The sequence below is a fragment of the Oryzias latipes genome, chromosome 15, assembly GCF_053564925.1.
Source record: "Oryzias latipes strain Hd-rR chromosome 15, Olatipes_Hd-rR_3.1".
Classification (NCBI taxonomy): domain Eukaryota; kingdom Metazoa; phylum Chordata; class Actinopteri; order Beloniformes; family Adrianichthyidae; genus Oryzias; species Oryzias latipes.
Window position 1 is genome coordinate 29,400,474 of NC_136251.1, and position 24,353 is coordinate 29,424,826.

At 42.0% G+C, this 24,353-nt stretch overlaps 1 protein-coding gene and 1 long non-coding RNA gene across 5 annotated transcripts in view; one reads left to right on the forward strand and one right to left on the reverse strand.

Moving 5' to 3' along the window:
- macrod2 (mono-ADP ribosylhydrolase 2) overlaps positions 1–24,353 on the reverse strand; it is a 427,772-nt gene that overhangs the window by 125,118 nt on the left and 278,301 nt on the right. For all 4 annotated transcript variants that reach the window (XM_078931417.1, XM_023963152.2, XM_023963153.2 and 1 more), the window contains exon 7: positions 4,106–4,136. In XM_078931417.1, coding sequence (XP_078787543.1) covers positions 4,106–4,136 — 31 coding nt within the window. The remainder of the gene's footprint in view (positions 1–4,105; positions 4,137–24,353) is intronic.
- On the forward strand, positions 12,389–13,161 carry LOC144984184 (uncharacterized). The gene is made up of 2 exons (XR_013647886.1): positions 12,389–12,892; positions 12,977–13,161. It is a non-coding gene; the product is annotated as an uncharacterized LOC144984184 (long non-coding RNA).

The following is a 24,353-nucleotide window of genomic DNA, read 5'->3' on the forward strand; positions in this document are numbered from 1 at the left end:
AGTCAGACATTCAAACTGACCAAACTTTTCTTTTTTACTTCCTAATTTCCTTTTAGACAGATGATAAAACTGACATCTCATCATTAGGAGGTGTGAAAATTATTGCTTCCGGAACTAAAGGAAAATGCTGAACAAAGCGCAGGCTAATCAAATGCACTTAAATAATGCATCCACTTTAGAGAGCTTTTACAAAAGCACCTGTTTCATCAGCATGAAACAGCTTTGAGCTTCCAGGTTTATTTAAACACAAAACTAGTTGAACAGTTTTGTATGGCCATGACTCAAAACCTCACATTCTACAGTCTTTGCCTCACATTCCAATGGAGATGCATTGAAATGGACAAACCAAAGAGAATGAGGGGAATTGGTCGTGTTGGTCCTTGACCTTCATTTGAATAAAATGTGGTAGAACCTTGGAAGAGATGCAAAGAGACCATAATGAATGGAAACCATGATGTGTAAAAGCAATCTGCTTAGTTTGCATGATGCAAAAGCCTAAAAGAAATCTTAAAAAATACACAGAGACCATGAAGATGGATAGATATAAATAATTCAGTAGCACATTGTACATATTGTTTGAGGTTATTATTGACCCACATTGTGTTTTTTCCTCTTAATTCAACTTCTCTACCCTTCTCTATCCATCTATCTTCTGAACCAACTAAATCCTTTCCTGACTCGCAGGGTTGCTGGAGCCTATCCCAGCCCAACTGGGTAGAGGCGAGGTACACCCGGGACAGGTCGCCATTCTGTCGCAAGGCCACACAATGACACACATTCACACCTGAGGGAGAATACAGAATCACCAGTGAAGCCATGAAGAATGTTTTTGGAATGTAGCAGGAAACAGCAGTCCCCTGAGGAAAACCATGGATGCAGGCGGATAACATGCAAACACAGAAAGTACCCAACCAGCACATTCATGTCAGACAATATATTTTCACAGAGCTGCCTGTATGAGGCTGAAGCGAACATACAATTTTCTTATTTTGGCTTCCAGATTTGCTTAACTTTTGAGGGTAAAGTTTATCTTCATCTTCTGTAAAAAAACAAACAAAAAAAACATTAGCTGTATTTGTAAACTATATTTTAATGGATTTGGTTTATCTGGTGAACCCAGAGAAAGCGACGAGATTTATGTCTGTGTTTGTTTGTCAAATAAAGACTAAACCAAGGCCATTCTCCTGACATGACAGTAATCCGTATCTCCCATTGCAAGAACGCTAGCAATCAACCGAACCGTCTCAGTTCTGAGCTCAATTAGTAAGATTTGCACCGCTTCGACATTTCGCACCGAGCCTCTTTCAACTGTGGGTGGTGGGCATGCGCTGAAAACAGTAGAAAAAAAAGACAGGCAGTTGCTTATTATTCTCCATTATTATTACGATCTGTTGCATTAAATCCAAGACTCCTGGTTTTTTATCTGTTAAATGCAGATTTATTTTGAAGTCACAGGCTTTTCTTCTGTTTCCTCACTGGATCTTTTCTGCAAAAATAAACTTTCTAAATACGTTTGTTTTTTGTCCACTTTGTTAGCTTAGTGGTTGGCGCAGCCGCTTTTGGAAAGTTGCGGCAGTATTTTCCACCGAGCGACTCGACATTCATCAAGAATGTCTCGATATGTGGTAGGGTGAATCCAGTAGATTTCCAAAATAAAACTTCCTTCAGAATCAATTTTTAATAAAATGGAAAAACTGTAGTCTTTTTGTTTTTTTTGCCATGGACCAGTACTGGTCCACAGCCTGGGGATTGGGGACCACTGCCAGCTAGGGTTTGAACTAGTGCCTTCTCACTATGAGGCAAGAGCGCCAACCATTACACCACCGTGGAGCTCAATATTCTACTGCAGTGGCAAAAAGGAAAAACCAAAAAGTTCCCCTTCTTTCTCACCTGACTGCGTGTGTGCTGTAAAACTGACAGGAAGACTGGAGGAGGTTGGAACTCTGGCTCCAGAAAGCTTATGATTATACGTCGCTGAATCAAAGGCCGACCTAAAGGTCATCTAAATTGCGCATAAAATGTCAACCCTCTTGATGAGAGAGCGGGGCCTCTTTCAAAGTAAAGCAGCGCTCCGGGGGCACAGCCAGGAGTCACGGAGAACAACATCGCAGCACTCTACACCGTGTTTCATTTCAAAGTCCCTCCCCTATTTGCCCTCTGCTGGGTGAAGATCTTTAGTCTTAATCAGCTGTATTGTTTGTGAAGATGCACTTATGAGAAGTGCTAAGCTGTTTATTTATTGAACAGACTGTTCTTCCACTCCGCTGCATGCTTGCCTCTGCACAGACTATTCCTTTGATGTGAGGGGGCTCCTGGTGGAGCTGCTGTGACAGCCTCCCACTGGAGGCACAATGTTGTACAATAAACAGCAATGAGATGTGGCCTCGTCAGCAGCAGCCGAGATACAGTCAAACGTATGACCCACTCTCAACCGCCTGCACTTTATTTGCCTTTGAAGATTTTTCATTTTCCTCTTTTACCACTGGATCTAATTATTGCTAATCTGCCACGTCGCTGGGGGGTTTACTCACTTTTGTTCAAGCACTAAGAGCATTTTATTATTTCTGCTCCAGGAAAGTTCATTTGCGAATAAGTGTGACTAAGAAAATCAAAATTCTGTTGGAAACACCGACACGGGCTTGTCAAAGACGCTCCTAATTATACATTTCTTTTTTAAAGCTGCAACTATATGTTTTAGTTTTATTGAAGTGGGGTCGTTTTTATTTGACTTTTACACAAATAAAGGAAGGACTGAAAAAGGCCTACAGTTTACATTTTAATTCATTTCAAAATACAGCTACAAATGCACACTGCACTCCTTTTGTTACATTCAGTGGCAAAATAAATAAAACATGAAAACTTTCAAAAGTTTACAAGCTCCGTTATTTTTTGCAACGATTTTTTCTTTTGGTTGGTAGAGGGGGAAAATGGCTCTTTTGATAATAAATATTGCAGACCCCTGACCTAGACCAATCGTTTCAAAATGAAATAAATCGATACCATTTGGATTGAGACATGGTAGGATTATTTTACTATAAGGTGAAAACGTCCAAGTGACATCCCAGTGGACATGTTGTGGCAGCAAAAAACAATCAAGCCTTCATTCCAGCTCAGTGTGTGGAAACACTTAAATTTAGCAAAGTCATGTGACCATCCAGTGTCTAGAATGTTCTAAGAATGTTCCCTTTGGATTCTTTGGATGTGGATAAACAACAGTGTGAACTATTTCATTTACACTTGATGATCTGAAAGAAATAATAGGAAAAGGGAAAACTTCATCTGCACATCTCAGTACCAGGTATTTCTCTGTGAGTCACACTGGTTGAAGTTTTGGGTACAGATGATCTGAATCCACTTTAGGTCAGTGAATCGGATCGTTTAAAATTGACTGTCATTTGTATCGTCAACCGCTAATTATGATGTGAATCGAATTGCTGAATAGTGGTTTCTAGGACATTGATACTTCAATATTAAATACCGGTAGTAAAAAAAGAAAAACAGAAGACAAAGACGGGAAGACAGAATAGAGAGAAAAAGATCAAAAGAAATAAGTAAAATGGAAAAATTCATGAGGTTTTGCTAAATTTCTTCCATTTTCTTGGCTTTGTGGTGACAGTGAAGGACGGAGAAGCATGTAACAGATTACCACTCAGTAAAAACAAAACTCGAGGGGCAAAAGCACGCAGGTATTAACAATTGTGCTAAAGTCTCACCAAGATGTTTAATTGAACTACGACGCTGCTGACTAACAGTCAATTACTGATAATGAAAATTAACATGTTAATTAATCCTTACACATTTGGCACGCACTGTGATTACTGCAGCTAGATGCTAAAGCAAAGCATGGCAACAACTTTATATTGATAAAATATAATAATAACCTTCTTGACAGAGAGGATTAAAATTTCCTTTACAATCAAATTATACAGTCTGTGATCAAAACTCCTAATCCTCTTTATCTCTACAAATTTGGTTTGCGTTGAGAGGATTTTATCCACAGTGCTCTAAATTGCGCTGTGTGCACTTTTATAAGCAAAAGCTGCCAAACACAAAGGAAAAAAGCGGTATTAATTAAAGCAGATAATGAAAGAGGGGTTAGGCTTACCGTAGATGCCTGTGGAAATGCAGGGGAAGGCCTGTGCAAAAACAAAAGAAACAACAATTAAAGGCTGATAATGCAAACAAATTGATTCGTTGCAGAAGGTCACTTCTTTCAGACCAAGATTGACTGAAAAAAAGGATTTAATAAACAATTCAGATTAAATATGTTACATAAAATTCTGAATGTGTACTGAAGTTCTTCATTTTAAATTGTGAGTCTTTGAGGTTGACTGATTATGCTTTCATAGTTCCAAAAATAGCCGTTTCTTGACCTTCGGCTGAACCACTACAAGTATCCTGTTCAGGTAGGTTTTTCTCCCTTTACATTGTGTTCATTGAGTCTGAAATCTACCTAAACTTGCCTATTCAAACACGTTTCATGGATTATCGTGATCACAGCGCTGCGTTTAGAAGGCTGTTTGACAAAATTTCATCAGGGATTGTTGCAGAAAGGAGCAAGACAGCCTGTTAGTGCTCAATATCCATAACAGCCGCGGTTTACTTATATTGCCAGAGGGAACAGTGAGGGAGACTCATGTAAATTCATAGATACAGACAGGCTAGAGCGTACTGCTTAACATTCTCCAACACACTTATTCTGTCTGTTGCCCACAGCCCAAACATGCACACAAACACCATTTTGTTGAATTTATTGCATCAAAACTGCAAAACGGTAAAGTGCAGTGAGCTCAGTAAAAACTCCGTCTGCTGTGATCATGCAGTGGCACCAAAGACCCGCCAAGCAGGATGCTCTTTGATAAAATTACAAAAAACAGTTTTAGAAACCAATCGGCCCCAGTTATTTCTGATGCAGCTGTTCTAAATCACCTACATTTTCACAAAACTCCAAAATGTTTGGACAAAAAAACCTGAAGTAGATTATCATCTTGATGCAAAAACCAACATGGATCTATAGATAACTTTTCTAGAATGATTTAAAACATAACAGCTTTGTAATAGGCCTTGCTTTGTAACACTTGGCAGCAGACTTATTACACAAGCATGGCTTTATAGCTGAAAATAGTTTCATTTTTCTTCACTTCCGTGAGCTAAAACATTATGATTCATAAGCCTTGCACTGAACTTCCTTATTTCCCATTCATCTTTTTAAGAGCATTTAAAACAGGAAATAAAAGAAAAACACTTTAAAGGTCCCATTTGTCCTCAAAACAAGCTGAATTCCTGCTTTAGCTGCTGCATACATCAAAAGGTCTGTCTACGATATTAATAAGAAAAGAAAAAAAAAGATCCAGTTGCAGTTTCCACAAAAAGAGCAAATCTTAAATTCATCAAAGAAAAACACTCATATGTCGACATCTCCCAGTGCCGAACTCAGCCCAGCAGTTTGTTTTCTCACACTGACCCGTCAGGTTGGATTCAGACATGTGCTGTTGCAAAGCACTTGTGCCGAGACCGCTCCGTTTTAGAATTTAATAGATCTGAAGGGGAGGCATAAGAAATACACGTCTCCTCGCAGGATAATAATACGAACAGCCAGAGGTTGAATATTTGTTTTCCAACCTGGAATAAGCATTGCTCTCCTGTCTGAAGAAGATAGAAATACATTTTCTGCACACAAACATGCCGTTCCCGTCAAGCATCACAATAGACCGTCTTTAAACACAAATGCAGGTTTCTCCTTCATTTGACTGAAGAGAAATGACTGTGGTTCTGCTTTTCCATTTACCAGGTTTCAGGTTGGGGCTGTCAGTGCACAGTTTTCCTCTAAAAGGTGATTTAAATCTTCTACCGAAGCTTCGATCTTTTGTAGATGACTGTTTGGGCCGGACGCAAAGAGCCGATGAAGAACTGTTGCTAAAGCACAGAGTTCTGCAAAGGAAGATTAAAGGCAAGACAGAAAAATGGAATTGTGAAGAAGTAATAACTCTGCTCTTAAACAAAATATAAATGTTTACACCCAAACAAACAGAAAAACATCAGAGAATTGGATTCGGGAAAACCCTATACACACAGGAAGTAATATTGATTACAAAAGTAAAACATATCTGAAAAGAAAAGATAAGATTTTCGGGTAAAAAGTGTCTTCTCTATGGGATTCCACTTGTGGAACGAAAAGTACTCAAAACTGTATCCTTGTTTGCTGTCACAAAACTGTGGGGTCTCGTCTGTGAAAAACATGTCTTTGGTCCACTCTCAATGTCTACTGGATGTACTAAAATGTTCGACAGACAGTGAACCATAGACAAAAATAATGGACCAAAGACACAGACAGTGGACACAAAACCATATTGGCAGAAACAGGATCCCATAGTTCTGTGACAGCAAACAAGGACACACAAGAACTGTTCCACAGAAAATCTCTTATGACAAGTACAGGAAACCACTTAACTATAGTAGCAGAGATTACAGGAGTCTCTTCTGATAATGTAGGGAAACAAACAACAAGACCATAAGAAACAGTCACCTAAGATCTTTTGGACGACATAAGGAAACGATAAGACCCAATGACTGTAGGAACGGTTACAAAGAACTTTTCCAACATTGTGGGGTCCGACAAGTCAAACCACCAAAGCAATGGTTACCGAAGACTTTTCTGACGATGTGAGCAAACGACAAAACCAAACGACCATAAAATTCAGTCACAGAGGACTTTTGTAATGACTAAGGGAAACACCAATATTAAATGACTGCAGCAAAAACTACCAAGGACTTTTCTAAAGGAGTAGGTAAACGACAAGGCCAAACAATCAAAGCAATGGTTACCAAGAACTTTTTAGACAATGTATGGAAAATGATAGGACCAAATGACCATGGTAACAGTTACCAAGGACTTATTCGACAATGTAGGGAGACCACAAGACCAAACAACCGTAGCGATGGCTACCAAGAACGTTTTTGACAACGTAGGGGAACAAGACTCAACGACTGTATTAATGATTATCGAAGGATTTTTATGACGATGTAGGAATATGAGAAGACCAAATGACCATAGTAGTGGCTGCCAAGGACTTTTCTGACGACATAGGAAAACAACAAGACCAAACGGCTGCAGGAACAAAAGACAAAGAATTACTTATTAACTGCGTCTGATAACGTCGGAAAAAAAAACAAGATAAAACAATAGCAAAGACAAGTGCAAAGTTTTAAACACATCTAAGTAACATTAGAAGAGTAAAAGAAGCCCAAAAATCATGATGCAAATACATGACAGTCTTCAAAGAAGCATGGCCGTGCTTAAGATTCTACTTAGTAATACATTTCCACAAACCGATATTCATCAAACTGCTTCAGTAGACCATAGACAGAGACAATGAACCAAAGACATAGACAGGGAATATAAAACATATTTTTGACACAAATGGAGCCCCGTACTTCACCTGTGACTGACACCATGGCCTACTGTACACTCAGCGCTGAAAGGCCACGGTGTCGGTCAATTCTGCTTAAACACTGAACCGTTCCTAACATGCTACAGGCTGAAGCAACCTGACAAACCATCAGCATAATCAATTCAAATCCTTTTATCAGTCCCCCGACTAAACCATTCAGGAACATTGATCTTTCTAACATGAAGATGTATCAGGTAGTCGTTTCATTGGATGTTGTCACTGCACCGCGCTGTTTTAAAGGCCTTTATTGTAATAAATAAAAAGACTCATGAAAGCGGTTGGCACATTTATTGTCAACATCATTTAATACCACGAGGAATATTTCAAATCACGGCTAAACGTCAACATCCGGTTTGAGGATCAAGGCACAGAACTGAAACAGCATTGATGCTCCTCTGAATACGTAGTTCTGCTTCGAGTGCATGAGGCTTGTCCTAACCTATGGTTCTGTGGTTAAAGTTTTATTGTTGCTGGATCTCTGGCTGCTCATTACAAGTGAGTCAGCACTTCCTCTCATCCGCATACGCCCAAACCATAAGGCTTCGCTTGACGTGTTGCCTTGTTGCTGACTTTCTTTGCTTAGAGGGTGTTCAGAAATTGGTCACCAGGGAAATATGCTGTTTCTGGGGCTCCTCCTTAATCTATCACATCACTTCAAAGTGGAGCACCTTTCCTCTCAGCATCCCTGCTCGCCTACAATGCATCACAGCATGGAGGGATTCAGTATTTGTTTGTAGAAACACCAATTTCTCCTATTATCAATCAAAATATAACTCACACAGTTTTTTAAGACATGCATTGTGTAACGATGAATCAATTTGTGTTCCTACAATCCAACCAGATAGTGTGTCTGAGGCAAGTTGTTAATCGAATCGACCTATATAGACCTATAGACCTATATATTAGAAAATCATTAAAAAAATTTAAAAAATCATATCGATATTGGAAAAGACGATTAGGATTGAGGCGCAGTAGGTTTATTTTACTCAAATTTAAAACCAACAAAGTGGTATTGGAAGGGACAAGAAATCCAAGGAATACTGGACAGTAGGGGGTGCAACGATTCCTTTAATAACAGTTTAATCAATTTCATAATTAGTGTTCGCCGATATGTTTCATAGTCGATGTTGGTTCCGATTCACTGAGATAAAAAAAATCTATCCAGGAAATCTTTAACATCAAATTCAACCATTGTGACATGTCTTTGATAAATTTAAAGTGTTCTGAGCTGATCTTTTTTTCTGGTTATAGTGAAATAAACCTACCATGTCTCAGATAGTATTTTCCAATATCAAACATTGATTTATCGAGTTTTGAAATGATTTATAATGGTATAGGTCAATTCAATTTGATTAAAAACTTGTCTCAGACAGATCAATATGTTCGGATCATAGGAACAGAAATTGATTCATGTTTACACTCCTAGTACCCAGGTATTTTTCTCTGAGTCACACTGGTTGACGCTTTGGCTAAACATGTCCTGGATCCATTTTTGTTCAGTGAATCGGATCGTTTAAAATGAACCGAGTCGTATCTTCAACTACTAATTATGATATGAATAAAATGTATCATTACACCCCTGATTTTAACACAAACGTCTGGAATATGAAGACTTTGTGTTTATTTAAAATACAGTCCTTCAATTTCAACTGATGCAGCTGCAGAAAAGGGGGCTGTGAGGTTAAGAAAAAAAAAAAAGCTAGGCACAGAGGCTGCAGGATCCTGCCAGGGGAGCACCTCGTCTCGGCTGGCTGGGTAAATAGCACTGGACCCTGGGTGCTGCCCCGGCAGGCTGAGGCCTCCTAGCCTGTTTGCAGATGGAATCTATGCTTATAAATCACAGCGGCATGAGGAGACCTTGTGCAAACGTGAACAAAAGTATGTGGTATTATTCACAAGCTTTGCCACATAGTGGAATTACGTGAGGGTATTAGAACATGAATCCAAGTCAATCCTCTTTGTTGACTACAAGTCTTTTCTTTTTTTACAGGAATGAACCACCTGCTGCTGAAAGGAGGACGTCTGGTAGAGATCAGAATACGTTAACACCCTCTGCATAATACCTCATACATGTCGCTAAAGTGTCGTTATGCTAAATGGAGGATGGAGAAACGCGGAGGACAGGAAACCCGGCACCTAATCGCCTGAGTCTCAATAACCACTGTGATTAACTGCAACTGTTACCACATTCCTCTGTGTCGACAAAGACTGCGCAGGACGTAACCCAACGGTCGAGACTCTCAAGCTGTAGCAGTTTATTAAGGCTTTTGTTATAAAGGGAAAAAAAAACTGTTGCATTTTTTTAATTTCCGGTTCAAAAATGCACTCCGGAGGAATTATTCTTTAATATTTGATACACGAGAGAAACAACAGAGAAAACAAACTGCAGGTATTGCTTATTCCACTGATTGCTGGTGTCAGTAGATTTGTCTTTACTGCAGTTTAAAACGATGACACAACCCCATAGGCAACACTAAAATGAGCCCTTATTTCATGTCGAGTTGCCTCTATTGCTCTTTATAGAGATGCTATTTATTTTATTTGCTGTATAATCTGTATGCCTTAAGTTTTCTTTTTCATTCAAATCTGTTTCATAAGCCAGAGCAAAGAGCTAAAGGTTATTTAGGCAGCAGTAATGTAATTTACTTCAAACGGGAGCAGTGAGTTTGCTAACGCTACAGTGAGACAGCTCTGAGCCTGTGCTGACTCTGCTAAAAAAGTAATTTAAAGGTCCATGGGGCAAAATGCTAAAAGTAGAATCAGCAAGATACTTGCTGGACATGATTTACTGTCTTAGAATATGATGGAAATTACAGTTCTCAATTATTGCCTGTGTCACAGTTTGGCTTGGAGCACCTACGACTGTCTGCATATTGAATGGAGGTTGTTCTGCCCACAGAAGACAGGATTTGTCCACGTGTTGCTCATCCAAACAGTGACAGCTGAGACGATGGCGCTCCGAAAGGCGCAAACACTGCAACCTATAGACGGTGCAGGGCAAAGGAAGGCGACACAAGCAGATGCCAAACTGATGGCTTCAGTGGTCCATAGCCGGCTTTGTGGTTGATTAAGCACAGTTCACCCTGGAGGCCAAAGGTGCAGTGCATTTACTTTCTTATTTATTTATATTACTTATTTCAAGATGGAAGTTGGTCACGCTTCAGTAACTGCAGGGCAGACATTGAGGACAGCCTGAATGCATGCAGCAAAAACAGTTACAAATACTAACATTTAATGTTCTTTATGGGCTAATTATTCATCTAACAAATGACATTTTGTTTATTTAATGCATATATTTTTTTAGGTCGCTGATTTCCTGCAAAAGATTTTAAAGTAATTTAAAAATACTCCAACGGTTTATTTATGTCTTTCTTTTGTGCAGTTGAAGTTATTTTTGCATTTTATCTCCTAAATTTTTGAAAAATGGCAGCAGGAAAATGTCACTGCTTTGGAGGGACGATGCATCAAATGATATGAGATTTAAAGGCATGTTGGAACTATTTCATTTAAACCACACGTTTCATGATTTTTGTAGCCCCCCCCCACAACCTTTATGTATTATTCGCAGTCACGGCATACAGCGTTTAGGTAGTTTAAATAAAACACACCTCTATTTTTTAATTAAGACAGAATTCAATAAATAATGGAAGAAAAAAATAAAAGCCATTAAACGAATATTAATTTAGTTTATTTTGTTTTTGTTAGGTTTACAGTTGAAAACAAGATGACAGACTATTACCAGTCGTATTAATATTTCATTACAAAGTTATTGTCTTTTTCTATTATTCACTTGTTAATATTTGTAAAATATTTTTGGTGATAATTGTTTTTAATGTCATTGTACTGGTCTCATCATTTTTTCACAGAAGAAAATAATAAATGAATGCATGAAAGTTGTGGTAACCACTCAGCAGATGGAGGACGCAGACCCCCCCAGTCTCCAGCCTTCACCCCCTGCTGCTGCCGCTGCCTCTCATCCTGAACTGGAATACGTCTCACTTATATCAGCAGGATGCTGTTCGGTCACATTTTCTGAGCTCTAAACCAAAATCTTTTCTCCTAGAAGATCAAATCTCCAAGCATCCAGATGCAGACTGTCTGAAAATGTTAAAGTCATCTTTACATTTCCGTACTCTGAAGCAGTCCAAGGTAGATATTTCATTTTCTGCCAACATCTGCATTAATATTGCTATCACCAACTTCATTGCGAAATGCATTTATATTTTTGTGAGTAAACAGATTTGATAAAACAAACAGAATTCATATTTTTACTTGATTTAACTAAAGTTCTGAGTTTTCCACTAGAAACTTTTTTTATGTTTTAACTCTTAGTAGCTTCTGAAATCACGGATGAGTTAGCCAATCACATCAGCAGCAGACGTAGGAATAACATCGACAACCCCCACAACCACTGTTTTCATTTAAAATTCACCCTGAAAGTTTCAAAAAGCTCTTTAACTTTGACATTTGTGGTTGAAAACATTATATTTGTGATTCCGCTTGGACTTATTCTGTAAAACACTGTATTTAGATCAGTGGAGCTTCGTCTGGTTTTTTCGGACACGTGGTTTGGACCTTGTTTTTGGATGGATTTATACATTTTGTTTTTCTAGTTGAGTTTTAAAACAGATCTCCCTTTTTCTTGATTTTTGCAATAAAAAATACAAAATTTACCACTAAGAATCAAGTTTTTTGAACAATTTCCATTTTTTTTGAGGACTTATATTGAAAACTTTCTTAAAACAGAAAAAGCTGAGATTTTACTAAAAAGACGGAAATTTGATTTGGATTTGATTTGGTTTATTTTAAGCGATCAAATAAGAATAATACACAAAAAAATATTACAATCATCAGTTAGATGAAATAAAGCATTGACACAAAAAGCTCTAAAAATGAAATTATAAAATAGCAAAGAATGCTCAAAAAGGCCCCAGACTACAGAGGTTAGTTAAACTACTGTTCTTTTGAGGAAATAAAAAAAAAAGTAATAAACAAAATTGATCTACTTATACAGCCTCTGCATAAATAAATAGGATAAATACCTCCCAAGGAGAAAGAGATTGACCAATCAGCAACAGAAGAAACAAAATGCAAATAATAATTCGGCCGATACAAGACCTACAAAGAATCGACTCATTTCCAATAAGCAGCTGAAGCACGTCGGCTAGACTCACGCTGGGTTTTGCTCTGCATCCACACAGCTGCAGGCAAAAAATCTTGTCAGAATATTTTATTTGTATTTTCTTTAATATTTCGGATTGATTGCATTCCTGTTGTGGGCAAACATCCAGGACTGTCATGGTGCCTGTCGGGCTCCTCTCCCTCCAACACTGCCAGCCATGCTTTCTAATCATCTCCAGCTGACACCACTCTCCTCATCTACCTGCTGCTTAAAAGGAGACCCAACGCATCAGTTCAACGCCAGTTCGTTAACCTCTATGGTGACTAGTCTGGTCTCATGTCATGCTAAGTCTCGCTATTGTCTTAGTCCTCGCTTTGACACTAACTCTGATCTCCTGCTCCAGGAAACCCTCGTCACGAGTGACGTCAGCAGGAACCTCGGATCCATCCACAGCAGCCCACCGGACCACGTCATCCACGCGGACCGCGTTCGTACCTCCAGCCTCGCCACTAGCCACAGCTGCCTCGGAACCGACGTCAACGCCTCAGTTCTCCCAGGAATCAAAATAAACTTCTGCTTACCTGTCACTACCAGTCTCGCTCTCTCTGGGTTCCAGCATCTGGGTCCTCCCGCTTGGAGAACATGACAGAACGAACTGGCCTTACCCCGGACCCAGCTGACCCGGAAGGACTACGTTTCGCCGTCAGTCAACAGGGCATCGCCCTGGGCCGCCAAGCCGACGCATTGTCCCAAATCACTGCCGCCCAGCAGGAACTTTTTCGACGGCTAGACGGACTTACGCAAACCTTGATGGACGTTTCAGGGCAGTTAGCTCCGCCGGCTACCGCGGCATCACTTCCGGCCCCCGGTAACATCGTCACTTCCGCCTCCGGCTCGTCACCGGAGAACTTCCGCATACAGCCAGAGCCGTTTTTCGGCGATGTAGAGGCCTGTGGCGGATTCCTCCTCCAGTGCCGCCTTCTCTTCCAACAAGCGCCAAGGTACTATCTATCCGATCACAGCAAGATAACACTTATCGTTAAATCACTTCGTAACAAAGCCCTACAGTGGGCTCAGGCTTTCCTAGCGGTCAACCCCATCACTCACCTCACTTTCGAACGTTTCATTAATGAATTCCAACTGGTTTTTGACCAACCCAAGAAACAGGAGGAAGCTACACGTAAGCTACTAGCCTTAAAACAACGCAACCGTCCTGTTTCTGACCATATCATTGATTTCAGAATTCTGGCGGTGGAAGCCGGGTGGTCAGATCCAGCGCTGAAGGGAGTGTTCTACCAGTCCCTCAACGAGAACATAAAGGATCATCTGTGTACGCAGCCCGAGACCAATACTTTTGAGGAGCTCGTCACAGCCGCCCTCCGCTCCGACGCTCGTCTGCGGGAACGACACCGCGAAAGACCCCCTCCATCTCGCAAGAGTCCGGCCCTGCCTACGCAGTATGCTTCACAGCAATTCGCTTCTGGTTCCCCTCCCGAGATCCGTCATAGCCAGACGGATGAACCGATGCAGGTGGGACACTCCAGGCTCACTCCTGAAGAACGTCAGAGACGTCGGGAAGAAGGTGCGTGTTTCTATTGCGGCAAGATCGGACACCAGGTTAATCAATGTAGGGCCCGGTTAAACTCCGGAGCCCCCCGCTAGAAGACAGGCCGCGGGTGGCTGCTGTTGGAGAATTACATCCATGAGGCACTTTCTTCGGGACACATTCGACCTTCCTCCTCTCCCGTTGGGGCCGGTTTTTTCTTTGTTCAAAAGAAAGATAAGACCCTGCGCCCGTGTATTGATTACCGTGGACTCAACCAGATCACCATCAAGGACAAATACTCCCTTCCTCTAATCTCCTCTGTATTTGATTCCATTCAAGAAGCTCGTATTTTCTCCAAATTAGACTTGCGGAACGCTTACCACCTCGTCCGGGTCAAAGAAGGAGACGAGTGGAAAACCGCTTTCAATACTCCCTTAGGGCACTACGAGTACCTTGTGATGCCATTTGGGCTCACCAACGCCCCCGCTGTTTTTCAGCGCCTTGTGAATGACGTACTGCGCGACTTCATCAACCGCTTTGTATTCGTTAATCTCGATGATATCCTCATTTATTCCACTGACCCGGTTCAACATCAGGAACATGTCCGTCTGGTGCTTCAGAGACTTTCTGAAAATCAGTTATTCGTCAAAGCCGAGAAATGTCAATTCCACTCCTCTGTCATTCCCTTCCTTGGTTATATTTTCGGGGCAGGTTGTATTCGTCCCGATCCGGCTAAAATTGAGGCTGTTTCCTCATGGGAGCCACCCTCCTCTCGTAAAAAACTTCAGCAGTTCCTTGGTTTTGCCAATTTCTATCGCAGGTTTATCAGGAACTATAGTGCCATCGCGGCCCCCCTCACTCAACTCACGTCCATTACTAGGGCTTATGTTTGGAATGACGTGGCTCAGAGCGCTTTCGATACCCTCAAAAGACTGTTCGTGTCAGCCCCCATTCTCATCCAACCGGACTCTACCAGACAGTTTGTGGTCGAGGTGGATGCTTCAGACTCTGGCGTTGGGGCCGTGCTCTCGCAGCGTGAGGAAAAGACTGGCAAACTAAAACCATGCGCCTTCTTCTCAAAAAAACTCACGCCGGCAGAGCGCAACTATGACGTTGGCAACCGGGAACTCCTAGCAATCAAGTTGGCTATTGAAGAGTGGCGTCATTGGCTGGAGGGAGCGGTCCATCCCTTTATCGTCTGGACGGACCACAGGAACCTTGCGTACTTACGATCTGCCAAGAGACTGAATTCTCGCCAGGCTCGGTGGTGTCTGTTTTTCGATCGGTTCAACTTTGTCATAACCTACAGACCAGGAAGCCGCAACGTAAAGCCAGACGCCCTCTCCAGGATGTACTCTTCTACTGACAGTCGGGACACCACCTACACCAGCATCATCCCCGACACCTGCATCATAGGACACTTAACTTGGGACATTGAAACCAAGGTACTGCAGGCTCAAGGTGAGGAACCCAACCATCCTGCCCCTCCCGCTGGGACCCTGTATGTACCTTCATCCCTCAGGTCTGAGGCTATAACTTGGGCTCATGCATCTCGAGTAGCGTGCCATGGAGGCATAGCGAGAACTCTCAGCCTACTCCATCGCCGTTTTTTCTGGCCCTCCATGGGTAAAGACGTCAAGGAATACGTCGCGGCCTGCTCCACCTGTGCTCGCTCCAAATCCTCATCTTCTCCGCCGTCTGGTCTGCTCCATCCGCTGTCCACTCCTAGTCGCCCGTGGTCTCATATTGCGGTCGATTTCGTCACCGGACTACCCCCCTCTCAGGGTAATTCCGTCGTCCTTACTGTTATCGACCGTTTCTCTAAGTTTGTGCATTTCATCCCCCTGTCTCAGCTCCCCTCCGCCGCAGAAACTGCTGAGGTACTGGTCCAGTTTGTCTTTCGCCACCATGGGATCCCCTCGGATATCGTGTCAGACCGAGGGCCCCAATTCGTGTCCCAAGTGTGGAAGGCCTTCTGTTCCGCCTTGGGTGCCACTGTCAGCCTCACCTCAGGGTACCACCCTCAATCGAATGGACAGGCTGAAAGGGCCAATCAGGAGCTTGAGACATCCCTCCGTTGTCTGGCCGATCGGAACTCCATGGACTGGTCAAAATACCTTGTGTGGGTCGAATATGCTCATAACACCCATCCCTCCTCTGCCACAGGTCTTTCGCCGTTCGAGGCTGCCCTCGGGTACCCACCACCCTTGTTTCCATCCCACGAACTGGATCTGGCTGTACCCTCCGTGCAGGACCATCTCCGGAGGTGCCAGGATGTTTGGCAGCACACAAAGGCCTCCCTCCTTCGTGCTAAGGAGGTCTATTGCCGATCAGCCAATCGCCGCAGGGTGGTGGGACCCACCTACCAACCAGGTCAGAGGGTATGGTTGTCCTCACGGAATATTCCGATTCAGGCCACTTCTCGTAAACTGGCTCCTCGTTACATTGGGCCCTACGTCATAGATAAAATCATTAACCCCACCTGTGTCCGTCTTCGGCTCCCGGCGGCCCTCAAGGTCCACCCTTCATTCCACGTCTCGCAGATCAAGCCAGTTATGGACAGCACGCTTTGCCCGCCTTCCGCTTCCCCTCCGCCCGCCCGGCTCATCGATGGCGCCCCCGCCTACACGGCCTCTCGTGTCCTGGATGTCCGCCGCCGGGGTCGTGGCCATCAGTTCTTGGTGGATTGGGAGGGTTACGGTCCGGAGGAGCGCTCTTGGGTCTCCCGCTCCCTCATTCTGGACCGTTCCCTCATTGATGACTTCTTTCACGCTCACCCGGATCGGCGTCCCGGACCGCCTGGAGGCGGTCGTTGAGGGGGGGGTACTGTCATGGTGCCTGTCGGGCTCCTCCCCCTCCAACACTGCCAGCCATGCTTTCTAATCATCTCCAGCTGACACCACTCTCCTCATCTACCTTCTGCTTAAAAGGAGACCCAACGCATCAGTTCAACGCCAGTTCGTTAACCTCTATGGTGACTAGTCTGGTCTCATGTCATGCTAAGTCTCGCTATTGTCTTAGTCCTCGCTTTGACACTAACTCTGATCTCCTGCTCCAGGAAACCCTCGTCACGAGTGACGTCAGCAGGAACCTCGGATCCATCCACAGCAGCCCACCGGACCACGTCATCCACGCGGACCGCGTTCGTACCTCCAGCCTCGCCACTAGCCACAGCTGCCTCGGAACCGACGTCAACGCCTCAGTTCTCCCAGGAATCAAAATAAACTTCTGCTTACCTGTCACTACCAGTCTCGCTCTCTCTGGGTTCCAGCATCTGGGTCCTCCCGCTTGGAGAACATGACAAGGACTCCTCCGTAAACGGATGTGACGGGTCAGAGAAGCTTCAGACTGGCGGTGTGGTTCGTGAACCTTTGCCTTTTCTGTCTGATAAGGAATTTTAAGGCATGAAGCTGAACATGACAGCTGTTCCTAAAACAAAATTTGATGCAGATTTCTGCTTGTTCCATACCTATTATCAGCTCTACTCCTCTTTATTACATAAATGTGCGATTTCAGTGGCTGGAAGCAAATTGCAAAAACATAAGAAATATAAGAAACTTTTGGACTTTAACCACTCCCTACAATGACAAATCTGTTCCAACTGCCCCATTATAATTTTAATATAGCCTTTTATTTATTTATCATTAGCGTTATCTAACATCCTCTTCCTCTTGAGCTTTACATCTTTTGGCCTAAAATAATTATGACGATCTTATGAAACCCTTATCGTATTTATCACTCATGTCCTGACATTATAAACTGCAGGAAGCATATTGATTGAATCCCAAGACGGAAGCAAAGGGTGCAGTTAAGTGAAGGAAATTGTAATGGTGGTGGTTCTGAGCATAATGTTTGATTTGAATATTTAAACCTCCCTCACAGAAGAGGAGAAGCCATCATTCATTATGCCTCCGGGCGCTCAAGCCTGTGATTATTCCAATAAATGCTTAAGAAACGTGGAGTACGTGTGCACGCGGCGTGGCATTAGCAGTCATTTGCACGTTGGCCGCCTGGAATTACACGTGGTCACAAATAAAATGATTAAAAGAGCGAACAGGAGGATTGTGTCGTAATCCGTCAAAACACGGTACGTGAAGTGAAAAAAGCCGAATGAGGGGAAGACATCCAGCGCGTGGAAGGTAAAGCGGGATATTCTGAGCGTGACTCAGCGTCCAACCAACTTTCCAGTAAAAAGAAACGAGGAGCATGAAGCTGAGGATAATGAGCCTGAAAATGTCACTCAAGATGAGCACAAAAAAGAAGAAGAAGCCACTGATCTAAATGAATGGTAAAACACAATCTAAATGATATTTTATACAGAAACTCATTTCTATTTAGAAATGGGCTTTAATGGCACATTTAATTGGACATCGGAACAAAAAAAAAGTTTCTGGTCTTCAGCGAGAAAGTGACCCTATGATACCATTCCAACATAAGGCGACTAATTAAACTATTTTCCCCCCTTTTCAAGGCGCCCTTCAACATTTCAAAAGCAGCGTTTTCAAAGAAGCTTCAAAGTCAAAACCTCACAGAATGTGGAGTTCACAGAGCAGCATGTGTATAAAGACAAGTGACTTGCAACATGGCTGTTTTTGGTGGAGAGTCAAATCCTTTCTCTGCTTTTTGCATACTAATGAATAGGAATGTCCGGCGAAAAGAACATTTTATGAGCTGATGAGGAGGGGCGGCACTCCCTTTTGACCCGCCCTCACTGGCTGAGCAGCTGCTACATGCCCCTAACTCTTGTCAGGGCTGTACGCAACAAATTCATTTAAAAGATTTTATTCAAAATGGCGTTTTTTCTGGTGGATTTATCTAACCTTATTAATTGGTCAACTGGTGGTGACGAACAAGTCTACTTAATTTTTAGAAGAATCTGCAAAAGATTTCGTTAACCACATGTTAAGTCGTTCTTTTTATTATTATAAAAATGAGCATATCAAACTTAGACATTTGAGAGTTCAAGAAATATAATTCATTAAGATGGAAAAAATATTAATTGAATTGGAGTAATATGACCTTTAGTAAGATAAATTTGTAAATTTGAGTTGTATAAACAATTATTGAGTTTTATAGACATAAGAAATTATGTTGAATAAATTTAACTCAATTACTTGTTACCAATAGAAGTATATCATTTAAGGTGGCAAAATTGTATAAGTTATTTATATATGAGTCACAAGGAAAATGGAAATAAGATCAGAAACTCGTACGTTTACTTCGTCTGTTCTTCTCCTACAAGCAGAATCTCTTTCTTTTGCGGATGCAGCCGTATTACTTTTTTGACGGTCTTAGAATCTTCATACGCCATCATTTAAATCTCAGACTCCGTCTCACTGAAGTATAGCGCTCTCTTTTTTCACCAAGCGTTTCCATGGTGACTCCGGAAATCGGCGATTTATTGAGAATGTCTTTATGTACTTGACACGCACGTGCAATAACCCAGGGTTACCAAGTCCAGCGTAATTACGCTAACTCATAACCGGTCTTTTGGAACCGACATACCCAGAGTAAGCAAGTTCAGGCAGATTTCAGCCAGAGTTCAGGCTTAAAGTCAGGCTGGTTTAAACATGCTTCCTGGAATACCCCAGGAAGCATAAATATAAGCCTCATAGTATTAAAAGATCATTTTTAGTTGTTTCCTTTTATCTCACCATCCCATGAACTAATCTTATGGAATACAACTTAGTTTGACTAAACGGGGCGACTAAACAGGAGCGGATTCTTGGAAAATTAACCAGATAAATGGAAGCAGAATCTTAAGGCTTTGCCCACATTCCCCAAAGGCCTGAAACCATCAGGCCTGGTCAAGAAACCAAACCTCATTAAGTTCTCTATTGTGATCCCTCAGAAGAACGGTGAGCAGATCATTATAAAGGAAGAATAGAGACACAGTTTTCAATTACAAGAATGAATGTTTGTCTTTTTCTTCTAAACTGAGGCCAAACAGTACACCTGCGGTCAAATCCATTTTTGGTTTCTCATAGCATCGTTGGCTTTCAACGTCAAGAATAATTAGCTGAGATTGGAAAGCGAAAATGTTTTTGTGAGCAGAGAATTTCACGGATTTAATGAACTCTCCTTGTCAACAAAAGCTCAGGGTTCTCTGTGACTGCCTCCAATGCACTCAGGTCTGTAAATCTCTACAGCAGCTTTCACCGTTTGGACAAATGCAGTGATACTGCAAACTCCACTGATGCAGGGTTGTGAAGGCATAAAAGACAGGAGGCAGCATGTTTACGAGCTGAGGTAGACAGCAGGAAGATAAACTAGCGTGTGAGAAAAAAAGAACAACAAGGCAGATGGGTGACCCTGTTTAACCGGAGGAGCCGTTTTTTGGCGTTTTATTCTGTTTGGAAGCCAAAAATGGTTGTCTCTTGTTAAATTTTATATGTGACTGATAATTGTAGTGACATGTTCGAATCCAACACTGATAGCATTGGAGTGGACAATGGTTTACTACTGGAGTGTCCCCATGTTGGAACTGAAAATCATCAGTTGGCAGCAGTCTTCATTTTTATGGCAACCACCCTGACCAATCAGGAGGAAACTTGTTGGAATTCCACACCTCAACATTTCGGACATTGAATATGGGGCCCAGCAGGCACCACCTATTTTTTAACACATCTGATTGGCCAGTTTATAACTTGAATTACTTAAATATCCTTTAAAAATTTGGATTATAAAGAACATGTTAAAAAAAAGGTACCAGATCAAGAATGATTATTCTGCCAAATATAAGTAACAGCTGTTTATTTCTCTATAGACGTCCGGGGATTTTGGCGTCTTGGAGCCTGTGGGGGCCTTCTGTTTGGAACGTCAGGGGGGCGGGGCCACTTAGTCCATTTCTCATATACAGTCAATGAGTGATGCATATTTTCTTGTTCTTATTTTGGGCTGCTTCATAGGTTCATTGGTTACTTTAAACTGTCCCTAGGTGTTAACGGTACGAAGCCCATTGAGACGACTGCTGTTGTGTATTTTAAAAAAAATTAAATTGAATTGTATTGAATTGAATTAATGTGAGCGTGCATGGGTGTGTGATTTGTGGCCCTGCGTCAGACTGGCGACCAGTCCAGTAGCCGGGATGGGCTCCGGCAGCCCCATGACCCCGAAAGCCACAAAACGGGTTTAGAAGATGAATGAATGAATTGTTCTCATTTTATTCTTCCTTTCGTAGGGACTACAGGCAGAAATTAGCAGTTTTGTTTTAACCTGGCATAACTTTTCACTCCTAAATTACGTCTAAATTACGTTTAATAACGTTCTGAGAGCTCCATGTTTACTGGAAGGCATGTGATGAAACCGCGCATGGTCACTTTAAAATTCCCCACAACATGAAGCCATAAATCTGAGCTCGCCTGAGGTCAAAGCAGCCCACACTAATTAACAGTGCGGATGAGAGGTCAAGGCCTTTGTCGTATTAGCATGAGAAAACACTATTCTTTTTTTCCAATTTACTGCCTTTTCTGCTCCAAAATTCTTCGAGTAATGAGACTTACATGTAAACATGACTTCATTTGGTCCTCATGAGTGATAAGCGACGTATGGTTTACACTGCAGCCACCTAACAGTGCAAACAGTCAGTGTTTTATCAGAACTGACGGAGAAGAAGTGATTTCTGCCTCAGGAAATGTCCACATAACAAGACTGAAGACTGCAGATGCAAACTAAAGCTATTTTAGACACACAGTGCAGCGTTGCTTTTTAATGAACATGTCTGGTCCTTTAAAGGACTTTGGGGCAAGGACAGTGTAAGCTCTGAGGAGGTCAGCTCTGTGCACGGCTGTGAAGACCTGTGGGCCATTCCTTCATTTTGATCTGAGCTCGGCGCTGACGATGCAGCGGCAGGCACAGACTCAGGAGTGGAAGGATTAGGGACAAGAGGGACGGCTTCCTTTGTGTTCATTTTATCCTCATTCCTGGGCATGAGAGCAAAAGGCAAAAACCAGAGGCTTCACCGAGGCTCTGCTTTTTATTTTTGGCCGTAAAGATCAAATTAAAGCAGACTGTCTGATAAATGTGTAATGGCTTACTTTGAGAGAACAGGCATTTTGCTGAGAAGGCCTTTTAGTTCAGCCTGCAAGCTATTAGTCATGATGTCGGCTCATTTCCATATGTGTTACTGTCTCATGAGCAACGGCTGCTGCACACACTCACTTTGACTGCACTCATCAAAAATCCACACATATTCACTCCTGCGGCCAAAACAGAAGGGCTTGTATCTACAGTTTAAGACATGAAAAGCAGTGGGAAAGGTGAGAAAAGAAAAAATAATTCACTTTTTTCATGAGCCTAAAGCACTTGGTGTCTATAGAAATATGAGACATAAAAGCATAAAGCTGTCTGTTGTTGTTTGTTGTTTCTCTTTCGGCTTTTCCCATCAGGGGTCGCCACAGCGAACGAGTCGCATGGTAAACTTGGCAATGTTTTACGCCGGATGCCCTTCCTGACGCAACCTTCTCAAAGCAACCGGGCTTGGGACCGGCACAGAGGTAGAGAAGGGAACAGGGAGCAGCCCGGAGTTGAACCCAGGTTTCACGGACGGAAGGCGCCGCAAACCAGCACGAGCTAAACCGGCTCCCTTTAAAAGCATAAAAAGCATAAAGCTGTCTGCAAAAAGAAAAAAAAAAGACCCAGTAAATTACAAATTAAATTTATATGAAATTGTAAAAGACAAACGTTGAAATGTTATATTTTAAAACTTATTTTCAGAAAAGTCATAAAAAGTGGATTTGAGACATTAAAAAAAAAGTGTAGGTGAGACCATTAACTGTATAAGACAACTGGACTGAGTGACCCCGCCCCCCATGTGTTCTAAACAGGAAGTAGCTGCAGGCTCCAAGAAGCAAAAATCCTATAGAGAAATAAACAGCTGTTATTCAGTCATTCTGTTGGTCAAAATAACCATTATTGCTCTTTTTTAACATGTTCTTGATATTTATTATTTTTATTTGAACAATATTTTTTCTTTAGCGCAACTCATGCAAAATATAAACTGGCCAATCAGATGCCTCAATAAAAGTAGGTGGAGCCTGCTGGCCCCCCCTATCCAATGTTCAAAACAGAACGATTTTGTGCAGCCCAATTTCAAGTGGTGGGGGTGTGGCCTTCCATCAACCTCTCTATTAATAGTGATTCCCCAAAAATTTAAACGTCATCTGACTCCAACATCGCGGCGTCCGAATTGCGGGATAAAAAAAAAGGTAGCTGCATTGACCTCATTTGGTTGGAGCCTGAAGTAAACCATTTTCTGTGGGTGACGTCACACTCGCTCGGTCCAATTCTAATATACAATCAGTGGTTGAGAGCAACTTAGTTGGGAGGAAGGGATGAAAACAAACATGACGGGAAAAAAGCACAAATAAAATAATTTGACATTAAAGGCAATAAAAAAAAACCTGTATTTACCGCTGGAAATAGAGAATATGCAGCAAAAGCAGACATTTTATAATAGTTTTTTTAAGCATAACAGTTCAAGAATGTTCTTTGTTTTTGAATCCTCCTCTGGGGGAGCAGTGAGCTAAAGACAAAACTGTGTTTGGGAACCATTTGGTGGTTTAACCCCCCTCAATTTACTGCCTTGATGCTGGTTGTCAAGCAGACAGGTTTTGAGTCCCATAGAGCCTTTACTGTAGTCTGACTCAGCAGTGGATTTAAACCAACGACCTACCAGCCTCAGGGCGGACATTTTCCCACTAGGCCACTGAGTTGGTATTAGCAGGGATTGTAGTCATCTCTACTCTGACTAATTTTATTGTTTGGAAGGTAGTAAATGATGACGGTTTGGATTTCTAAATATTCAAAGAAAGAAAACCCTTTTCTCTGGGCGATGCCACACTCGCTCAGTCGAATGCTCATACAGTCAATGGTCTTTCAGTAATCTCATTTATTGGAAGGTAATTTCAGACCAGTAATCTGAACATTTTAGAATTCCTGTACAAAAAAAACCAGAAACAATAAGAAGACGGTGAGTAAAATGTTTAAATATTAACCTAAAACACAAACGTTTTAAAAACCGCGTTTAGGACTAAGGTGGTATTTCTGAATTTACTGAGTGAGAAATTCTCCTGAAGGTTTTTCCCAATAGAATTACATCTCACCAAACATCAAGGTCTTATCAAAATCTCTCAGATTGTAGCTGGACTTCTATAGGGGCCTTTTTTCACAGATGGTAGTCTAGAGACAATGTCCTCAGACAATAGTATACATTCAACATTTCAAATATATAGAG